Source organism: Strigops habroptila, chromosome 6, assembly GCF_004027225.2.
Source record: "Strigops habroptila isolate Jane chromosome 6, bStrHab1.2.pri, whole genome shotgun sequence".
Lineage (NCBI taxonomy): Eukaryota > Metazoa > Chordata > Aves > Psittaciformes > Psittacidae > Strigops > Strigops habroptila.
This window is the reverse complement of record NC_044282.2, coordinates 15,634,460-15,657,335: the sequence shown is the minus strand read 5'-3', so window position 1 is coordinate 15,657,335 and position 22,876 is coordinate 15,634,460. Positions and strand designations below refer to the sequence as shown.

The 22,876-nt window shown below is 47.5% G+C and overlaps 1 protein-coding gene and 2 long non-coding RNA genes across 4 annotated transcripts in view; 2 read left to right on the top strand and 1 right to left on the bottom strand.

Moving 5' to 3' along the window:
* Positions 1–1,081: 1,081 nt before the first annotated feature.
* On the bottom strand, positions 1,082–4,744 carry LOC115609905. The gene is made up of 2 exons (XR_003992039.1): positions 2,496–4,744; positions 1,082–1,841 (listed from the first exon to the last, which is right to left on the bottom strand). It is a non-coding gene; the product is annotated as an uncharacterized LOC115609905 (long non-coding RNA).
* Positions 4,745–5,248: 504 nt separating this feature from the next.
* The window catches only part of FOXO3 (forkhead box O3), a 90,771-nt gene continuing 73,143 nt past the window's right edge, over positions 5,249–22,876 (top strand). Inside the window, exon 1 of one of the 2 annotated variants that reach the window (XM_030490678.1) lies at positions 5,249–7,212. In XM_030490678.1, the coding sequence (XP_030346538.1) occupies positions 6,637–7,212 (576 nt within the window). In that variant the 5' untranslated portion in view covers positions 5,249–6,636. The remainder of the gene's footprint in view (positions 7,213–22,876) is intronic. The other variant, XM_030490677.1, reaches the window with a different exon arrangement.
* On the top strand, positions 15,478–17,763 carry LOC115609904. Its single transcript, XR_003992038.1, has 2 exons — positions 15,478–16,201; positions 17,292–17,763. It is a non-coding gene; the product is annotated as an uncharacterized LOC115609904 (long non-coding RNA).

The window sequence follows — 22,876 nt, the reverse complement described above, 5'->3', positions numbered from 1 at the left end:
CCCCTCCCGCGCCGCATTTTACTCGATTGTTTATTATTTTCCAAGGGGCGGTGGCGGGGCGGAGGCGCGGGCCAATGGGAAGCGCCGTTGCCCTGACGAGCGACGGGCGCCGGCCAATGGGCGGCGAGGGCGGGCCGCGGCGGTCACGCGCGGCTCTAGAGCATGACATCATCTTGTTTGCACGGCGCAGCCTAGCTTGGCGCGGGTGGGGCGGCCGCCGGGGGGCGGGGCCGCCGCCAGGGGGCGGGGCCGGGGCCGGGGCAGGGGCGGGCGCTCCCCGGCGGGCGGCCAACGGCCGCTCGAACCCCCCCGCTGAGGTAACCCCGGCGCGGGCCCCGGGCAGCGCCGCTGTGTCCGGCCCCACCGCCCCCCCCCACCGTGTGTGGGCAAAAGGAAGGTGTTAAAGTGTAATAATGGAGCAATTAAGCGATAAGTGGGTATAAGTAAGCCCCTGTGGGGTAACCGAGACGGGTTAAGTGACATGCCAGGGTTGCACAATGAGTCAGTGGCGGGGCAGAACGGCATTTGGCCGAACCAAGCGGGAGAGCTGGATGTCTGCCTGTCTGCACAGGTCCGCGGAGGCGGCCTGAGGGGGCAGGAGGCAAGGGGAGATGGCTAAATAGCTCCAGGGATTAAAAAGTTTATACATATATATAAAAGCAAACTCTTTACCGATATTTCTCAAAAAGTGGTACAAAAATACAGTATAAAAACACAGCCTCCAGTGTAAGACTCGCAGTTACAACAGCAGGTTCTAGAACAGAAACTGCTGTTGTGAACATTAAGTCTTTTCATATAATCTAAGATGAATGTCAAAAAAGAAGGTGGAGTTTCTTGCTGGATTTTAGCATTTTTACTCATTTCACCCTAATGACACAAACTCAGTACTTGCATGGACTCCAAAGTATTCAAAAACTATGATGCAACCTTTTTGAGCAGCGTAATGTCAGCTTAAAAATCAGGTTTTAAAAGGTTTTAAAATACGCAATTAGTTTGTTGGGTTTTTTTTTTCCTTCTTTCTTCCTGGTCTTGAAAGTGTACTTGGGTCACATCCATGGTACATCAGGAACTTAGCTATTGGTTTAAAATGAGATACTCCTTTAATGGGACTTTAAGAACAGGGATTTCAGGAAAACACCAGCCTTGCAGGACTCATAAATAAAGCTGAGAGAGCTGGCAACACCACTATGCCCAGCTATTTGTGGCTGTTATTAGGTGTACAAAACACTTAGAAACCTACTTCTATTCACAAGAAGCTGAGTCTTTCTTGGCCTACAAGGCATGACATTGTGGCAATACAGCTTCAGCAGACAATTCTGAAGCTATAGGGTTGAATTTTCCCACTTCCTCAGCTTCACAGCTCCTTATTCGACCATTCTGGGGGGGAGGTTTCATTGTAAACATTGTTTCTTCCAGTAAGGTGGTGCTCTGTTTTAGGGTGGATGTCTGCGGTCACTGTACTCCACACAGCACAGAAATGGGTCAAGAATTCTTCAGCAGTGGGTGCTCAAGTTTAGGTGTGTGCGGAGCTGAGTGCTTCCCGCCTTACAGCTCAGTCCTCAAATTGCCAAGATCACTTGAGGAAAAAGTTCTTCTCTCCACAGTAGTAATGTCACTGTTTCCTTCTGCTACTGCACTTCCTTCCCCTCCCCTCCGTTACGGCGGTCAGCCAGCCAGTTCACAGGCTGAAGTCCAACTTCAATTGATCTTTAAATTGCTGTTCATCACTTTGAGGAAAATTTTATAGTCAGAACTCTGTAGTCGTCTTTGGCAAACCCTTCATGTCTCCATTGGCACACCTTGGACTCTTGCTCTGTCTCTCTGCCAGTCTGCCAATGTCCCTGTAATAACGGTAGAACCCATTAGCCAGTTTTAGCCAAACCGGTCAGAAAGGTTAAAGGCTCAGAGCATGAAGCTGGCTGGCTTATAGATGATGTTTCTTTCTAATTAGTACACAGGTTGCTCTGATCAGCCACAAAACCCTTTTGCCCAGTCTGTGTTTAAAAAAGGTAGTAGGGAACTGTGGGAAGAACAAAAAATGCACTGCAGAAGCTGCTCTCTCACGGGGTGGCTGTGAGGGGTAGACATGGCTATTGCAGTGGGCACAGACTTCTCAGAGACCAGGCTGCACGTGGCTTACAACACAACCCGTCATATACTTGCTTGTGTGAAGTCCACCTAGACAGTGCAGCTGTTGTTTAATGTAAGTGCAATATAACATTGTTTTATTGAGTGGCAGTACACTTCACACCAGATTTCTATAATGATGTAATGACAAGAAGTTCCAGGCCCTCCATCCCTCATACAGCTTTAGCTCCAAGCCATGCTTTTACTACAACATACTCGTGTAAGAGAGGTAAAGTCAGAAATGGGACCTGCACTTCTCTAGCTACCAGCCCTGTAGGTAGCTGTGGGTTATGGCAGGAGACTGTGGGTTATGGCAGAATGAAGGAGTGATCACACCTGATTACCACCATGAACTGGTATGGTCTTACCTTACAGGAAGCTGATGCTCTCAGTTGACAAGATGGAAGAAAATCGAGCTGACCATCGTCTGCTGTGGTTGAAAACAGAACTGCTGCCATACGAACATGATTTCCCCTGAAGCAGTATGCCACAGGCCTTATGTCCCATGGGTCCTGCGTGGCCCATGTATGGCTGAGATCACCCACAGAGATGACTCGGAACTGTGACCTCACCAGATCCATATAATCAAGTACTGTGATGGGTACACATGTTCTCAATACAAACTTTTGTGGGGGTCTTAGATAAAAGGTGATGTGGAGGAAGATGCAGCACTACCCTGAAATACACACAGTCTAAGCAGGCACAGTGAGTGAGGCATTCAAATGGCCTCAGGGCTGGCCTAACTTTATTCCTCTTGAATTCAGTGATAAAACTCCCATAAATGGAGCCTTTTGAAAATCCCACCCTTGAGGCATTACAAGTACTTAAAGGAAGAGGCTGGAAATCACGCAGGCTTTAGATCCAATTTTGATCAGTTTTTATATGTCTTTCAGTGGGCCCAGCCACCGAACGGCGATAAGAAGGGCTCCTCCATTTTTCTGGTTTACTCCTGCTAAGCCAAGTGCGTAGGAACAATTATACTGTGGTTTTAATTCTGCCTCTAAACTGCAACATCATGGGCACACACATGCTGTGTGGAGTTGTGAAGAACTGGTACTGTGGCTTATGGGATGAAGACTGATATGCCAGTGAATTCTGAAGAGGGCAGGTAATCTTGCAGTAAAGGCCCAGGGCTGGCACTCAGGAGATCTAGTTTTATTTCTCAGTTCTGACACAGGCTTCCTGTATGACCTCAGCACAGTCATGTAATTGCTTGGTGCCTCAGTCCATCATCTCCTTAATAGGGTTACTACTTACTTATTTCCTTTCTCCCGCCCTGGCCTGCCTTACTTAGACTGCAATTCCACCAGGGAGTGGAGCATTTCTTACCACGTGCTGGGCCTTCACCCGGTACAATGAGACCTAATGGCCATGCCTGTAGAGTAATGCAGTGCCAATTAAATAAATAAACGAAGATGATAATATCATTTAGGACTAGATTTGCAGCTTGTTATCCAGCCCAAGGTCAAGGAGCTATTGTTCCCTGGAACCTGGAGTCCTAAGGAAGCGCTCCATGGGGAGGGTTCTGCAATCGGCAAGATGAGCCCCAAGCAGCAGCAGGTTTTGAGAAGGGGCTGAGTGCTGGTCACAGCTTCATGGCCAGCCTTCTCTGGCTGACTACTGAAAGCCACAAGCAGAGGCTCCTTGGAGGTGCGGTGTTGGATGGACGAGGCATCCTCTCATCATGCATGGCCTTGTCTGATCGTGGTTCCTGGCTCTTCAAGGCTACCATAGTTCTCCTCCCCTACCAACTGCTAAATCACACAGACCAACATCAGTATCACGATTGCAGAGTAGCTGGTGTCTTTCTGAGCTGCCTTGCATTCCCGTAATTGTTACAGCAAAAGCTGTGGCAGGGCACACAACGTTGTGACCCAAAATGGAGCTGCAGTGAAAATTATTTCCATTACTCAAACCTGCATTCATTCCAATTAATTCAGTGTCTCCTACTATATTTAGGTAACTGAGGATTAATTGTATGCATGCTGAAATGCTGTCCCTTGTAATAAAATCATGCCGAACTATTCCTAACTTGAGTGCCACTTGAATTTGAAACCTAACTAGACCCTGAGGGCCTTAGGCCTTACTTAGTGGGATGTGTAAGGCATGCAGGATCAGGGCCTTGCTTGTCTTCTAATCAAACCTAATGCTTTTCAAATCTCATCGCCTGTCTATAATGCTAAATAAATCAGGAATAACTTAATTTGTCTGCTAATTCTACCCAGTGACGCTCCAGGAGCACACCTACTTCTCTACGCCTGCAGTGGTCTGTATCCAGTGTAGGAGACCACACTACCGGTGTGCTAATTCTATAGTTTAGGTCAATACAAAGCTAGGTGAGAACTGATACAGCTATGCTGCTATGTAATGTATTTATAACTACATACGTATTAATAGCTTTATGTTCCTTGGCTTTGTGGGTCACCCCTTTATCCAACCCGTAATTAACTATGTCTTCAAGTGAGCTACTTTGGAGGGCTTTCTGCTAGGGCATGGCATCCAAGGAGGAAGTACAGCAGGATTATATTCACATGCAGACATGTCTGAACATGCTGCCATATCACCCACAGGCAGAATGGAAGTTTTAAAAGAAAATTACTAAATTGGACTCCAAATTTAACGTTTACCAGAGTAACTCACGCACCAGTAATTTGTGACGAGTGGAAACAAATCAGAAAAAAAACCAGCGTGCTCTTTCCCCACCGTGACTGGCAGCTAGAGCTGGGTTTATGGTGAGGTACAGGCACTGCGCTGAAGCTGTGCCCCTGCCTAGCCAGGTGGGCCTGACAAGGGCAAGAGGTACGAAGAGGTGAGACAGCTACCTCTGGTTCTGCCGCTTAAATCCTGGTAAGCGCAGAGAGCCGGGGCTAACGCAACCCTTGGAAAGAGTTACCGCATGCTTCGAGACCTGAGCGCTTCCCGCCGCCTTCCCGCAGCCCGGGCGGCGCGGCAGGGCCCCGGGCCCGGCGATGCCGCCGGGACGGCGACCGGGCACCGACCATCCCCTCTTCGCCCCTGCGGGCTCCCCCGGTCGCCCAGCCCCGGCGGCTCCCCCCCGGCCCGGCGCTCCCGCCCCGTCGGGGCGGCCCTAACGCGGCACCGCCCGCCCTCCGCCCGTGGGCGGGCCGTGCCGTGCCGTGCGGTTAGGTTGAGGCTCCCTGCGTGTGTCTATAACTTTGTGTTGCTGCCGGTGGTTGTTAGGAGGAGGGATGTGGAAGCCGGCGGCGAAGAGGGTGACGGGCTGTTCGGGCGGGCGGCGGCGGGCGGATCGGTTGCCTCTCGCCGGTTGCTCGCACAGGGAGCGAGTGGCTCGCCGCTTCCCCCTCCTTCGCCTTTAAAGGGAAGGCTCCTCGGAGCTGAAGGCGCAGGAGCAGCAGGAACCATGCAGCAGCGCTGCCTCTTCCTCCCGTGAATTCGGAGCTCGATTTCTGCCGGTGTGGAGGTGGCTGTTGATTCTCCCCCCACCCCACCGCCGCCCGCCCCTCCCGATGTGGCTGTCCCTGCCTCTTCTGCCTGCGCTTTTTAAATGACTTGAGTGAAGGGGGGGAAAACTGTCAAGATGGCAGCAGCAGGAGCAAGGAGGTTATGAATGTGGTGTTGATGCTGGAACAAAACCTATTCTCTTTGGCAGCCCTAGGGAGGGCTTAAAGCTTCTGGACCTGTTGGAAGACTGGCGATTTGATTCTTCCCGTTGTGTTTGCTTTTTCCCTGCGAGAAGAAGGATTTATTATTATTATTTTTTGTTTAACCGACCAGCCCCCGGGGTGGCCTTTTCCCGCCCCTTGCTCCGTCGGCTGTGATATTTTGGGGGGGTTGCTCGCGTGTGGTTTGGGGGGCACCGCAAAGTGACAGGCTTACGCTAGTATGCAGTTGGGTGTATGCTAAGACTTCGCCTCCCTTCAGGGCGTTCTGAAGAAGGAAAAAAGTCTTTGGCGTAATCCGAAGGACCCCTCTCCCTGCCCTCCTGCCGAGGGAGGGCGCAAAGGACCACCCCCACTCCCCCAAAAGGGAAGATAGCTGCGGAAGCGACGAGGAGCGAGCTCGGAGGCGGCGGGGGGGGTCCTCTCCTGACTGGAAACAGCGCGGTTCCCGCTGGAGCTACTTCTGCATCCGCATGGAGTGAAACATAAACAAACGCACACGGGCACCACGGGAGCGGCCACCGCTCCGCCGGCGCGGAGGACACCTCCGGCACCGCCCGGCACCGCGCTGCCCGCCCTGCGCTGCCGCTCCGGCTCCTAATCGGATTTCGGATTTTTTTTTTTCCCTTCCCTCCCTCCTCCTCCCCGCACCCTCCCGCCCCGGCGTGCGCAGCGCCCGCGGGCAGCGGGCTCGGGGTGCGGCGGAGCGCCTGCCAACCCGTAGTGGAGAGCGGCATGCCCGCCCGGCGGCCCCCCGCCTGCTAGGCTCCTTCGGCACCGAGAAGGCGGCGGAGGAGGAGCGGGGTCGGCGGCCGCCCGCCCGCCCCGTCGCAGCGCCCCGCCGCAGCCGCCCGCGGGGGAGGCCAAGATGGCAGAGGCGTCGCCCCCCGCCCCGCTCTCGCCCCTGGATGTGGAGCTGGACCCCGAGTTCGAGCCGCAGAGCCGGCCCCGCTCCTGCACCTGGCCCCTGCAGAGGCCCGAGCTGCAGGCCAGCCCAGCCAAGCCCGCCGGCGAGCCGCCCGCCGACGCCGCCTCCATGATCCCCGAGGAGGAGGACGACGAGGAGGAGGGGGGCGGCTCGGCCATGGCCGTCGGCAGCGCGGCACCCGCGGGCGGAGAAGCGGCGGCGGCCACCACCGTCCCGGAGGAGGCGGCGCGGCTGCTGGCCCCGCTGCCCGGAGCCGGCCCGGAGGGGCCAAGCCTCTCACCGGGTGGAGCGGCAGCGGGCAGTGGGGGGCTGAGCGGGGGCCCGGCGGCGGCGCCGAGGAAGTGCTCGTCGCGGCGCAACGCGTGGGGCAACCTCTCCTACGCCGACCTCATCACCCGCGCCATCGAGAGCTCCCCGGAGAAGCGCCTTACCCTCTCCCAGATTTACGACTGGATGGTCCGCTGCGTGCCCTACTTCAAGGACAAGGGCGACAGCAACAGCTCGGCCGGCTGGAAGGTGAGGCGGGGTCCCGGGTCCGCGGCGGGACTCACCGCGCCGCCCCGACGGGCGGGCTGCAGCGGGGGTGCCGCGGCTTCCTCCGGTGCAGCCGGCCGGGTGCTGCGGCGGGCCGTGCTCGTGGTCGCCCTGTCCGCTGTGCTTGTTTGTTTATTTATTAAGGGAGGGGGGTAAGAAAAGTTTTGTCTCTTTCCTGTTGCTGCGTGCAGGCGGTGAGGGCTCCTAACTCTGGGAGCGCTCCTAACGCTGGAGCGGAGCTGGCTTCTCTCGTGCACAAGCACATAAGCAGGGGAAGAAAAAGGGGAGAAAAAGAAAGGAAAAATATTCGTTATTGTGTGTGTGGTGGTGTTTTGTTTTGCTTTGTTTTGTTTTTTTTAAGTTAGAGGCGCCTTCGGTGTAACTCGTGCTGGAAATAAGCGGAGTTGCTTTTGTGCAGGGTCAGTCTGAGTCTCAGAGCTCAAATACAGAACGACTATTATTTGTGTCTAGAAAAGCCCCAGTGGTTTCCCCACACGTTCCTCAAAGGCAGTGGAGGGAAATTCGGGTCTTGACATTTCTTCATAAAGTTAATCAAAGCGTGGAGTTATTGGCTGCTCAGCCACGGGAATGCTTGGTTTGCGATTCCTGCAGTGCCAGTGCATGAGGGCAGCGTCTGCTGATAAATCCCTTGTAGCCGAGCGTTTTCCGTTCAGCTTTGTGAAGGTTAGCAGCTAAGATTACTACAGTTTTAATAAGTGAGAAAACAAAAACCAACCTGTTTTTGAGGCTTGTTTACTCAGCGTGTGCAAAAGCACGTTGCAGGCAGGCAAGGTTTTACTCTCAGAGTCTAGGAAGGCCTACCAGGAGCCCGTACTGCACCTAAAGCACATTTGAGGTGACTTCCAGAGCTGCTTTTTTTTCTCCTCATTTTCCACATCCATCCATTAGTGTCTGTTGGGCACAGAATTGTCACGTACTCGCAGCTACACAGAAATGCAGGTGCTGCTTGATGTCGATAGTGTTTGCAGAGGGAAATCCCGGTACGGTTCAGTAGCTGCCGAGGGCCGATACTGGCAGCATCCGAGACCGAGTTTTTGAATGGATGGCTGAAGGCGAATTTGCTGGGAAGTTTTATTGTGTTATAGAGAAATTAAATTTCTTCTTTCAATCTCTCTAGCTTTGGATCAGTGGATAACTTAGCGTATACAAGTCAGAAGTACCGTATGGGTGAAATTAAACATTTCTGGCATTCTGGCAGCTTTCATATTAGCAGCCCTGTCTCATATTTTGGTGCCTGAGTAGGACTTGCTGCTAGGAACTGAAGTACAGCTGTGTGATTTCTGCCTTCCAAATGGAGCACTGTAAAGGAGGCATTTCACTGACAGACTTGTCTCAAGCTGGGGAAAATAGAAAAGTTTATCAGTGGCATAGCTAATTCAAGACGAGGCTTTTAAAAACACAGATCCCTTTTACAGCTTTTGCGTCTGTATTAGGTATTGAATTTTGGTCTGATTTCACAAGTGCAACATGGAGTGTGATAAAGGGTTACATCTTCTGATGACAGCCCATGCCTTTCATAAGTTGTTTGGTTTCACGCAGAAGCAGCGGCTGTAGGTGTCATCTGCTGTGTTAAACACAGCCTTTTTATCTGAGTTTTCAGTAAATTCTGGATACCTGATTGAAGCGAAGACTTACCGAACAACGGAGCTGATACTGTTTTGGCTGTATTTGGTGGCAGAACTCCCATTCGTTTCAGCAGAAGCAGGATCTGGGCCGTAACCTGAAGTGCTTACGTTGATTAGTATGCTTAATACAGTCACAATTTTTCTGACAATTTATACTGTTAATTTGATATTGATTCCATTGCTGAGCAGCATTAACTGGTACTTGGAGCTAATTAAAATGTTAAAAACTTGGATCCCTTGAGATTCCTGTGATATAATTTAGTTCAGAAGTTTTTCACAAGCCTTTAAGATGACCTTTCTTGGGAGATGCAGGCACACCAGTAGCAGAAAACTCAGTCTCCTTAATGACTGTGAGGTGTCTCTGGAAGTTTGGGTAAGGCGTTCGACTGTGTTAACAGCAGGTGCAGTTGTGCAGGGGTGGCAGGGGCGTACTGAAAGGGGCTGAGGAGAGGTCAGGAGCTAATAATTTGCCAGGCATCCAAAACTGCAAAATTTAATTCCTTAGCAGGGCTAGAGTTTCTTTTAATGTATGCCTGTGCATTCAGAAGAGGACTATTTCAAAATAGGACTATTTCAGTTTCTTGGCTGAAACATAAATTAGTTTGTGCAAAAAGAAACACTGTTAAATAGAGACTCCATCTTAGTCTCCTGATGCTAAAACACATTAGATGTTATTATCATCTTTGTTTCCCTCACAGGTAATGAATATAACTCTTCAGGAACTCATGTCAGCTTTTCACATCAGACTTTTTCAGATTGCTAGTTACACTGAGATTTTAAATGAACAGAAGATAGTTCTGTATCCAGAGGCTTTTATCTTAATTTAGAATATTTTTACACAGCTAAGTTCATCTTTGAAGGCAGCAGGCCCATTTAACAATGTTCTGCTCTGGCACTGAGTGGGAAAATTGTCATTTTAAACAAAGGGAAGAAGAGATCTTGTTTTTACTATCTTATGTATTATTATATATGAAATATTAATACCGTTTCCAGTGAGACGTGCTGAATACCGTAATCCATAAACATAGCTGGGATTATACTCCTCAAAACAATTATTTTAAGAGCTATGAAGTTACAACTATCACTTTTTCTTTCTTTTCTTTCCTAGGGCATTAAAGCAGAAGTGGCTACTTCAGATGTGGTTAGGAAGGCATATATTACATTTCCGCTAATTCAGATAAGGTTTGCCCAATACACCCCCCAACAATCTCCTTTGTTCCCCCCTCCCCCTGGCCCTGGTGGGACATCAGCTAACCTAACACTGCCTGGCAGCTAACTAGGGCAGTAGTGTGTGGTGCATCGCCGTAGAGCTGGCACACTGTGGGCACTGTCATGTGCCATAGGGGGTTTGATACAGCCCCCTATGCTTCCAAATCACCGGGAAGGGTTTAGATGCATGCTTCAATATCCACTTACTGTCTCGAATACTTATGGGGGGTTGGTATTTATATTTATCATCACTGGAGGGGGCAAAGGTCTGAGAGTGAGCTGGTTTCACCCTGGTGAAGTGCAGTGCCAGGCGGCTGTTGCAGGCACTTCCACAGAGCTTCTCAGTGACCAGCTCTGCCCGTCTTTCCAAATTCAGGTATCCGTTACCCTGTCAATGTCCTACAGTCACAAAACTAGTGTGCTGACTTAAAAAGCAGTTTTTTTCCCCCCAGATATTTTGGATACAGTAACTTAACTGACTAATCTTGAAATAGAAAACTGAAACACCCTTATGTCCCTGTATGTAGTAGAGGTGCCTGGTTTCACTATAGCTTAAGTACTTTCGCATCTCTTCCTATAATGTTATTTTGTAATTTCTTGCAGCACTGTCTTGTGAAACAGTCTTTCTACATGAAGAGTACACTAGGGGGACCATTTTCCTCTTTGTTGAGCGGTATGAATCTCGTCCTTCATACACAGATACCAGCAATTCCCAAATTCAAATGCAGCTGATTTGCTTTGATTCATTTTTTTTGTATCAGAAGCCTGTTTGTTTTAGACCTGTTGCATTCATCTTCCTTGTGAAAGATAAATACAAGCTGCTGGGATATTTGCTCGGAAGAGGAGATTTCTGTAAACTTTGTACGTGGACATTTCATCATTTCTCATCATGTTTTATTAACCAATATGTACCGATGGGCTGCAGTCCCTTCAGCGCAGCAAATGCACGAGTCTCTTCTCCAATTGTTGAGACTTGAGAAATTTGTCAACAATGTAGACAGATCTCTAAATCTGTTAGCCAGATGCTGATATGCAAGATGTGTCGGAGGTTTTTTATTATCTTTTTGCAAAGGATGTGGGAAGGAAGCAACACCTTTCTCTGTTCTTCTTCTTTCTCTTTCCTCGGAGTGGCACAGAACATCTTTATCAGGAGTGGCAGCGGAAAACTGGAGTTTGCATCACTTTCATTTTTTTTTCTCCATTGTCCTTTTTTCTTTTTTCAGACGGTGTTTTGCAGTTGAGTGTTAGTGTGAATATTTTTTCAGCCTGCTGTTCTATTTTTTTTTCCTAATTTTGAGCTGCCTTGTTCATCTGTGCAGAAGAGTTTGAGTTACAAACTGTAGCCTGATAAAAAGTTTTGATCTACACAAGAAGCAGGGGTTTAAGCATGTGAATGGTTCCTTGGGGCTTCACTGGGATTACTTGTGTGCTTAACCTTACTGCTTAAGCATCTTACCTGATCAAAGCCTTACTATGCTGTGCTTTAACAAAATACTCAGTAACGTTTCTAAGTGAATTTTGTGCTGAGCAACGTAGAGAGATGTGTGGTTCCAGCCCCAGAGTCAAAACTGCTAGATTAACAAGCTTCTTGCATCAAAGAGGAACATACTTTAGTATCAAAGTAACAAATGACTTCTTAAACTTTCCGGTAGAAACCATATGTAGATATTAGCACACATTATTATTTTATATCTGTGATGTACATCAAAGATCTTGCTTTTCCCCAGCTTATGCAGGCAGGTGACAGCTACTAGAGGAGAGAGAGAGACATGGAATATATCTCCCAGACTCACTGACTTTAATTCAGAGTGTGACAGTGAGGAGCACCTCCACTGAAGGACTTGTTAAATGCAGATATAAACACATCGCCTTGGTGAATGTCATCAGCTGCAAAGAGTCACAGGCTCTGATAAACCTAACTTTTGATGTGAATGGGAAACCTCCAGTGAATGATGCTGGATAGTATCGCTGTCAGGTAGACCAGTGTGATAAATAGTGCAATCAGTGTTCCTCAGTTCTTTAGAGACAGAAGGTTACCTAAAGCAGTTATGCAACATCAACATTGTCTGAAATAGGTTAGTAGTGTCAATATTTAAGCATATTTAAAATAGGAAGCTTGAGAGTCAGAGGTTTGGCTCGTACACTTACCGGTGTGTTTGAAAGTACACGGTTATTGCTAATAAAAATGAAATCACCTTAGTGGCTTTCATATCTGCTGTACTGTACTGGCTTGAACAAACACTGAGACTGTCATGCTGCGGAAGAGAGGTGTCCTGGTGCCCCTGCCCCGGAACGTCCTCCCTCTGCTTGGTTTTGTCCTGGTAAAGCGAGTGGTGTCTTAACACGCGAGGCCATTTTGTATTCGGGTCATTTTGGTGGTGCTACACCACTTTGCTGTAATCCTGGGAGATTAGGGGAGGCTGGGCACGTGCTGCTGCATTTAGAAAGGCAAGTGATTAGGGTTAGCCCAGTGGTTTTGTGAAAGCTCTTTGTGCTGACGTGGACAAGTAGAAACCCAGGGTCGGTGACGTCCCTTACAGAAGGCAGGCAGCACTGGGGCTGGTGCAGCCCCCCCAGGCCTCTCTGCAGCTGCTCTGCTGTTTTCAACCACCTTGCATGGGGTATATGGGGAGAAAAAGTGTGAAATCACCCCAGAAAATTGCATTGGGGGTGCTGGGTTAGAAGGAAGGCTGAAGGGATTGCCTTGGAAATAAGGGAAAGCTGAGGATAACCAGCTAAAGCATTTCTCTAGGTGGCAGCCTCCTAAAGGTGCCCTGCAAGATTTTGGCAGCCAGCTATTTTGCGTGGAAGTATGGAAAATCTTTTGTGAGGATTGTTTCTTATTTGCAATGCAATTACAGTGGGTCTTAGTGTAGTGGCGGCTTGCCAAGGGAGAAACTGAAAGTGTTTCCTAATGCAGGTTGTTACTTAGACTAAAATCTTTGCATGTTCTTGTTTCTCTCCCACTTTTTAAAAAGCCTTACTACTGTCTGTGTCAAAGAATATGTGCCCAAGGGCAGAGTTATAAAATGGCAGCGTTAGTTTCTTTTAAAAGGCACGAGGCCCTCTGTGTCGTGAGGCAGACTCTCTTCTGGAGGAGGGCAAGCTCTGAGCATCCTCCCGCCACTGTTCTGTTCCCCTTGCCATCAGAAATGGCGGTTCCCAAGTCGGTGCCATAAAGGGACCGCAGCCTCACCAGGTCCTGGGGCAAGAGGTGCATCCAGGTCCTGCAGCGCGTAGCAAGCACCGCCATACAGACCTGCCTGATAACGCAGTGCTCGGGGACATGCAGGGGTTTTTTGATGTGGCTTTTCTTGGGGCTGACAATATGTGTGTAGCGCAGTGGTTCAGGAGCAAAATAAAGTGTTCAAGTAATGTGCACAGTCATTCAGTTTTTGGTAGTGCTGGCTCAGCACTCCATGGGTTATGTGAAGATTATGCTTAACCTTTTATTTGCTCTTTTTTTGTGCTTCTACAAACTTAGACTGTTCTTTTCTGTTACAGTTTCCTGAGCATTGCCACACACACAGCTTGGAAAATGAGGTGCATTTAGCCAATTTATGGCCTGACATATGTTAATTAACATTAATTACCTGCTTGAATAGTCCATTTAGCACTTATTATTAAAAAGTGGCTTGTCTACAGAAGGGGATTTTCCTTCAGAGTGAGATGTTTTGTTCTAACTTGCTTCAGAGAAAGTCAGGATGGGGTATCCCGTGCTTTTTTGCATGGCTGTACCAGTTTCCTGATGTTCCAGTTGTGTGTGTGGGATATGATTGCAACACTGACAGGCACCAGCTCCTTACCCATGTGTATCTGACATTTTCTTGACACTGGCTTAGGTTTCCCAAGCAAACCAGCATGTTTCCAAGCTTTTTTTTCTCCTCTGATTGAGGCAGCTGGAGAAAGAGCCATGCTCTCAGCTTGCCAGGAACTGCAAGGAGATCTGGAGGCCTGCGGTGATGTGGTTCCAGCCCCTGTTTGGGATAAAGGAGTAGGAAAAGCTCAAGTGTGCAAGGCTGGAGGGAGTACATAGGAGTTGCTGGGGCTTACTGTGGTGCCTTGCAGGGAGGATATCTTCTGTTCTGCATGGCTCAGGATGATGGATCTTGAGGCTCCCACAGCCGTTGAGAGCAGGCCAGCGCTGGAGTGGAGTGTGGTATCCAACAGCAGTGGGTTGTAACTTGTAAGATAAGGGGGTTAACAAGCAGAGAGCGCTTGTTCAGTCTTCAAATACCAATATTGAAAAAAAATAAAATTCCATTCCTCAGTTCTTCATACCTCATTCATTCCTCATTCCTGTCTTGAGAGGCTCTAGGGACGTTATGTCCTACTTTACCTTCTCCATCCTTCTTGTTGTAACACCAGTTGCGTGGTGCATGGAGTGCCTCTGTGGGAAATGGAGGGCTGGCTCGTAGGTGTGCAGGGCTTGTTGCAGATCGTAGCTGATTTTTGGTTGGGGATACAGTGTGGAGGTGATTAGGCTACAAGGCTGACAAAGAGCAATTTCAGGGGAGTGTAAGGCGTTGGGAACAAGTGAATGATTGTGTTAGTGCTCTGCCTCATCCCAGTGGTGAAATAGCAAGGGAGCTGCCATTCAGTGGGGCTGGGGAAGAGCATCGCTGTGTCACTATTGCTTTTCACCAGAGCTGTTCCTCCTGATGCTGCATCTCGCTATGATGTCTGAGGGAAGCCAGTCTTGCCCTGTAAAGCCAGAGTCTTTTCTGTGGGCCACCCCCTTTGCACATTTGCTCAAAGACTGATATACTCTTAATGCTGATTTGCAGGGAATTTGAGTCAGGTCAGGAGTTAACAGCATTGGTGTCTAGTTAATAATGTGTGTGTGCGCTACCTGGACTTTGCCTGTTGGGGCAATTTTTTTTATCTGTACGCTGGTACCTGTTAAAAATAAAGGCTATTTAAATACTTCTACTGATATAAAGCACCTTTGTAAGATTTCACTGAGAAATGCCTTTCTGGGGATTTGTACTGGTAAAGAAATGCCTTGTGAAAATTAGGTCTTATAACAGACTTGTGCTAACAAATTGAATAGATTGCTTGCTTGATCACAATATGCTATGTACTTAAATGCTGAATTATGAAATGCTGGGTTCTCACCTGCATGTGTTTATTTGGCAAGGTATTCTTTTGCTTTTCTTTATTATTTTTCCCCTGGTGGTGAAGTTGCCACTCGCTACGTGTAAAGGGACATGTGAAGGAGGTGCACACTGGAACAGGAGGGCAGAGGCACCAGCTGTGGATCATGGCCGGAGGGCTGGAGGAAGGCCCACTTGAAGCGAGGAGGATGGCATGCAGCACTGCCAGCTTGTCGTCAGGGCCTTTGCAGCTTGCGCTTCCAGGTCTCCTGCTGCCAGTGCTGTGAGCAGGAGGCTGCTGGTGCTGGGGCTCTGGCTGCTGCACACCTGAGTGCTGCTGGCACTGGTCGGGTGCGTTTCTGTGGGGTGAGTCACTGGATCACGCCACTTCTGCGTCCCTCCACACACTGCCCATGCTGAGGTGAAGGGTGGGTCCGTGCTGACGTCTCCATGCCAAAATCCTGTTGAGAGCTCCGGAATGAGGGCAGGAGTGCTGCCAAAAGTGCCCTTTTCCGCCTTTGACACCTGGCTCTGAGGCTGCCTTCACACTTAGTGCTGTGGTCTGCCTGGAGGCTGCTCCTAAGGCAGCCCTCAGCCTTGCAGTGCCTTCAGGCCAGCCCGCCTCCCTACCCCTGCCTTTCTGAGACTTTCGGCTCTCCATAGGGACCAGCAGCAGCCATGGGCACACCCAGGATTGTGGCCAGTGGGTGGGATCCTAGGAAAAAGTTTTCAGTCCTAGGAAAAACTTTTCAGTAGGCTTGCTGTCTCCCAAGTCACGTGAGCAGAAACGGGCAGGTCAGGCTGCTTGCCAGCACTTGAACAGGGAGGTAACGTGTGCTTATCCTGACCCCAGAGGAGTGGGAGGCAGCAGATAAGTTGGAAGGCTGATGAGGACAGACAAGGGCCTGCTGGGGGAGGACAGATAAAGGGGCACCCAAACACATCGGCACACGTACACTTGGGCTTCACTCTGCCTCCTGGCTGCTGCAACTGCTCCATTCGGAGTGGGAATGAAAACTGGTTTGTGTGAATGCAGCCTAGTTATGATGGTGCAACTTTCATGGGTAGATGAAGTAAAGAGAGCAGGGTTTGACTCTCGTCCCTGCTGAAGGCCAAGTTCCGTTAAAGCAGCAGTGGGGCTCTCCTGTGGTGCTGCAGCAGCATGCATTTGCATTAGTGTAACTAAGACTCAAGCCAGCTGTGCTTGAAATCCTGATTGCAGCTCAGCCTGAACTCCCTGCGAGGACTGTGCGTGACCAGGGAGTGTTAGTAACAGTGTTGCACTTAAGTAAACAAAGCTTTGTTTAAAAATGTATTAATTGCTTAATAATATTCTAATACAAACTACTCTCCTAGTCTAGACAGCCAGCACCTCTGACATTGTACATCATTTGCCCTTACTACTTAGCGTTTTTTTGTGCTGTATTATGCTGGTTTCTAGACTTTTTCCCGAGTAGGATGCAGAAGAAGGTTTATTAGAAGAAAGCTTGATTATCCTAAAGAAATCATTTTAGGACAATGGGCCATATTCCAGGGTCATATTTGTTTTATCTAGAACATGGACTGAATTATCTTGATGTACACTCCAGTTAGGCGTCAGTGCTCTTAAAACCTGCTGTATTTGTTGGGTTGGTTTTTTTTTTCTCTCCATGCTAGCTCTTCAAGCAGCTATTTCAGGTCTCTGAAGACATGTTATAACCAAAAGTAGCCCCACTTTCTCAGATGAAATTTGCAGTGTAAACATACCTTTAAACGCGAGACTTAATCCAGATCAAAAGATTCTGACTTTGCAGATATTTGTGGAGTTAGGCTGGGAATCCCTATCTTGTGTAAATATATTTGCTAGTACTTCATGGAGGATTTATCAGTTTCATATATAAAGTTCTAGATATGCTTGGTACATAAAATTTGGCATCTGATAAGTGAGAGCGGCACTCAACAAAGAATGTCTTTTTGTGAGACTCTTGCAGGCTCCCACATTATCACCTTTTTTGCTGATTGGTTTTGTGTTGAGAGCAGTGATGTGGTTTCCTGAAAGCCTATAACCTACTGTTTGTTCTCCAAAACTGCTCTGGACCTTAACTAATTTTCAGAGAATGTTTTTTTCCAGGAATTCGTAGGAGAAGGTGACACCAGTTCAAGTCATGTCCCGAGATGCTTGTAAGCTGAGACACGTAAAGCTGCTGTCCCTGTTTTTGTGCAACACGATCTGTTGTGTTTAAAAGTTTCACCGTATGGGGGAACTCAAAACCATTTGTCTGAGATGTCAGGTTTCAGAGTGAATGGTGCTTCTTTAAGTATTCATCAAGATCTACAACGGAGGCTGCTGCTCCTACCATGCCTTTGTAGGAGAACAACTTTGGCACCAAGAGTGATGCTGCCACTGAGGAGCTGTAAAATCTCTGAAGCATTTTGTGAATCTTGTTCAAGCAGCTTCTGCTTTTGTGTAGCCTGAGCCGTATATACGTGGCCCAGATAAATGGGCTGCATCTAAAATCTTTGATTTGCAAATGGAAGTCATATCTGAGTTCTGCATGGATTGGGCCAGAGGTTTCCAGCCTAGTTTGTGCAGCAGCTAAAAGCTTCAACCCAACATTATTATTTTCATCATATATATAATACATAATGTTGACAGTGTGATTTTCACTTCCCATAGCATGTTAAGATTTATTTCTTGCCCCATTGCTTTCAAAGCCTGGTTCATGCATGGTGAAAATACTTCTGGTTAAAATGTACTAAAGGTTTGCACACTTGGGGTAGGAGAGAAATCTTTTATTAGGAGCTGTTTTTTATAAAGCTTTGGGGAATGGAACGGTGTGCTTAAGAAGGTATTTTAAAATCAATAGTGACGCCATTTGACACACAAAAAAAGAGGGAAAGTGTGTAGGCCATAAGGTAGTGGCATACGGGGCTGGGAGGGGGAAGGATTCTGCAAACTAGCAGTAGAGAGTAAATCAACCTCATGTATGTTCATAGACATCTGATGTCTACTGGGCCTACTGGGGTAGCTTGGAGCAGGTGGAAGCACATACTGTTTACCTAATTAGAAACATAAATAAAATCTTTCCAACATTTTTCTAAATTAAAATGCATTTGAAGCATATGTCAGACTTCTCACATCCAGGAAAGATCTCTAAAACCCTGCCGTTCCCCAGGGAGGCTGTTTCTAGCCCACCTTCTTCAGGGCTCTGACAGGTAGAGAATCTTCACGGTTGGAGTGGGATGTGCATTAGCAGTTGGAGGTGTTCGGGTTCTTCCTGAGTGCACCCGTACTCCTCTTTAATCAGTGGGAAAAGGTCTGTCATTTGAGGCGGTAAGCCAGAAAATGATCATGGTTGAAATCACTGAAGATAGGATTTCACCTCTGTGTATGTACTGAGAAGTCGGTGGTGGTGGGGAGCAGGGCCTGGGCTGCTGCACAGTCAGAGCAGCTCTGTATCTCCAGTGTATTTTAGACACTGAGGAGACAAAGATGATGGTAATTGCAAGAGAAACTACTTAACTGCTTTGTATTATGTGTGAAATGAAGAGGGAATAACACTGATTGAATGACCTATTTTGACTTTCTCAGTATAATATGTTTAATGTTTTAGTCTTTTTCTGGACAGTGAATTATAATTTTATCAAATCCTGCTGGAAATGAGTATGTTGCTGGGCAAAGTATTTTATCCTCACAGTTTTAACTGCAGAGTTACCTCTTGCTGCTTGACTCGGTAGCAGGAGTTTTCTCTTTCGTCTGGAAAGGTCTTTTGCTATGCAACACAATGACAGCGGGGGTTTTTAATACAAAATAGGGACCTGTCAGGAAGAATATAAAATAGGGCACTGAAGGAGTCTAATTTAGAAGGAGAAGGGGCATAAATCTCCACCTCTCTTTGATGACAGAAGGCCAAAGTACAGCAGAAATGTTTCCCTGCTTGTGAAATGCTGGTCCAGATACCAGAGAAGTTGTTCTGTTAAAGGCACAGCCATATCTAACCTCCTTACAAGTTTTTCAACTTTATTTTTGATAACATAACTGCATGTTACATAAGGGGATTCTTAGACAACGAAGTGGCTCTGTTAGGGTCCTCTCTTGCTTATTGTGCTGTTACAGAAATTGTTTGCTGTTTTGGACCAGTGTCAGGCAGAATAATACTGAGTAAGTCCCAGATGAATGTGGGTGGTGAAAGGAGAAAAATAACTTCAAATAAAGAGGGGTATTATCAACGGAGCAGCCAGTGTTGATCCTATGGTGCTGAAAAATGGAAGCAGGAAAAATAGGGTGGTTTTTTTTTTTTTTTGTAAAGATGGAAAATCTTAGCTGAAAAATCTGTTCTGACCAGGGTTTGGTACCCTACTTAAACCCGCAGCAAACTGGCATCGGTGCAGCAGCACTGCGAAATATTGAGAGGGAGAACAGAAGTACAAACAAGCCTCCAAAACTTGAGAGGATCGTCAGATTCTTTGTCCATTTAGGAGAACATGACCTGCAGTGTCACTTGCAGCTGCTGGATCCAGGAGTATAAATAGTGAAAAGAACACTGATTTGGCCAGGATAAAATGTTCACTTTGGGTTTTTCCAACAGCTGTGTCGGGACTTAACCCTGGCAAAAGCTTCTCACGTGTCCTTTTTTTTATTGAGGCTTGTACTAAGCATGTGCAATGACAATGTTCTCTAATTGAAGGGGGAAAAAAAAAAAGATAAAAGTAGTAAATTGAGAAATGGTGGATTTGGTGTCCCCTCAGCCTGCAGGAAAAACAGTTTGCTCAAACAGTATGATAGCAGTTGTTTGAGAAATGAAGTATGGATTTCCTTCGATTGTAGTCGAATCATGACATCTTACTAAATTTATCCAGTCTGGAGTGCCTGGTTTCTGGTTTGACATTTTTGTGGGTTTAAAAAAAAAAAAAAAGAAAAAAAAATTAAAAAAAGCTTTTTTTTTTAAAAAAAAAAGCTCTGCATGGGATGAGAGGTGTCAGTTTCCTTATTTTCTGCAGGAAACTGGATCAGGTGTCAAACACCGATTCTTCCAGGTGCTTGTGAGTATGTAGGGGCCAGCAGCTTTCTCCCCAGAAGCACCAGGATACAGCGGGTGGGTTTGAGCAATGCCGTTTTCTGGGAGCAGACTGGGAGTAGGAAAGTTGTATGTGGCATGGCTTGACCATTAATCCAGCAGATTGCTGGAGTATCTCTGTGGATAGTTCTCACTGTTGAGTGAAGTGCTGAGCAGAAGTACTAAACAAGAGTGTACTTCATTTATACAAAAATTTACACAGAAAAAAATGTTTCAATATAAAAGCCAAGTGCTCTGGAAGTACAAAATGACAGAAATAAAGTTGCCTCTAACACTTGAAATGACTTCTCATGCTGACTATGACGCCGTCATTAGTAACAAGCTCACGCACTCTTAACCACCTGCAGTTACCTTGTCGGGCTGGATGCTTCAAGGGGTATTCAGGGTTTCAGCTCATCCCCGTGACCCCTGTGTGGGCCCTGTGCCAAATTTGTTGCACTCAGCTCTGAGTAAAGAAATACGCCCTTCCTGGTGTGCTCATCTGTCACTCACCTCCCCGGTATCTGTGGGTCTCCCCAGTGAGCACTGTCCCAGCCCTGCATCTTCTTTTCCTCCCACTTCCCAAGCTCCTTGCCCCCTGTGGCCTCCCATGCCATTCTCCTTCCTTGCAATTCCCAGTCCTGCTCCATCTGCATCCCTTCTTCCTTTTCCTGTGATCTCCCACCCCTCTGCCCACCTTTCCTGGTTTTCACGTTTGCTCTGCTTGTCCAGCTTGTCTGTTTTTGTTTGGGGTTTTTTTTTTGTCCAGCTCACCATTCCACATGTCTCCCCATCCCAGGATTCCTTATTTCCCCTGTCTTGCCAGGCTACTAATCCTGTTTCTAATCCCAGTTTCAGTTCAGGTTTGCAAAGCTATTAGTGATGGGGAACAGGGTTTTATAGTAGGAAGTGTTGGACAATACAAGGTGTAGGTGGGGCTCACACCACCTATAATTTTCAACATTGTTTATTTTTTTTTACTAATCCACCCTTAGGTAAGCAGCCCCGGTGCTGTCAGTGTGCAAATCCTTAGTCATTTGGGTAGTCCTATTCCATCTGCTGATACTGTGTACAGAGAGCTTGCTCATTTGTGTAAGAGATGGAGGATCCAGCCTTAGAGAGACTTCAGTCTCTATTTTCATGTGGCCTGAACTGGACAGCAAACAGTGCCTGAGATTATACAGTTCACAGGGCTACTGAGCTGTCCCTAAATACTTAATGTTACATGTAGTGATTGCTCTTACTTCCATCCAAAAGGGGCTGTTCCTTTTTCCTTCCTTCTTGGTGAGAGGAGAGGAGACATACAAGTTCCTCACTGATAATATGTAAGATACAAAAGCATACAGTCCATAGTCATACCATGTTCTGCAGCCTCTAGTAGGTGCCCTCTGACTTGGTGTGTTTAGACTTGAAAATAAAAAGAGCCTTTTCCGTACAGAGCTCCATGTTTTTCTTGTATCTTCTGCCTCTGCTGCTAACTTCATTCCTGGTTTTTAATGATTCTGGTAGATGCCTCCACATCTAGGTGAGAAGCTGATCACAGAGTTTTTGTTATCAGAATTAGGCTGAGAAACTCAGACTGAATTGTTGCTTAAAATTGCAAGGTGATGCCTTAGAGTGTGGGAGGATGGAAACTTTTGCTGCTTTCGCTGCCTGTGACTTACCTTCTGTCATAGTAGACAGCTTCCAATGGACTTGGTGCTAGATAAAGTAATTTAATGGTGTGAATAACCTTAGATTGACTTTTAAAAGAGCTTATGCATAGCGTGTGCAGTTTATGAGTCCCTTGTTCCTTAGTTATAAAGTTCAAACCTTTAATCCAGTAACAGGGTGGCCTGTCCTCTTCCCGTGGCAATAAAATGCATGCGAACATGCATTGCAACAAACAGCGCAAAGGCAAATCTAGCGTGTCCTGCTTCCTCTCCCGCAAGATGGATCTGCGGTTTATTCATGGCTCCCCAGCAATGTTCCAGCAGCTTGGTCGGCTGAGGGGTTCACTGGTGTCAGGTACTGCACTGCAGCTTCCCAGGCTAGTGATAACAGCTGTTGAGCCGCAGCTCTCTGGATCACGATGCATGGGGATTTTCTGATAGTTGTGGTGACCTTGGGGGGGGAATTAGACTGGATGTAATGTTTCCAAGAATTGGAGATGCATGTGCCATTGCGCTGGTGCACGTTGCCGAATCAATTACTAGCATTGGCAGGATTTTGCTTTAGGGGAATCTCGCAGCTACATCACAGTCTTGTTATTAGTAGATTATTGTTAATTGGGTTTAACACAGAGCCAGATATTTGCAGGGAGGAGGGACCTTACATAGTTGGTTTCTGTGAAGTATTCTCCCTATATGCAGCATTGTTGCAGCAGATACCCTAGCACTGTATCTCGCTTTCATTTGGGGGAAATTTTTATCAGCTCCTGTGTGGAAATACACGTTTGGTATAGAATTGTCATCCTGAGGTGAGGAATGCAGCGTGGTGCTCTGACCTTCTCCAAAGCTGGTGGTGACAACTGAAACTCTCTGCCTGGAGATTTTGTAACTTTCTTGTAATGTGTTGAATCACGATAAGGGGACTGGTCACTTTTGCTGCTGTGGTGTAGGCCCCCGTTAGCTTTTGCAGAGGGGCTTCCCAGTGAGCCCTTCATTTCTTACATGCAGCC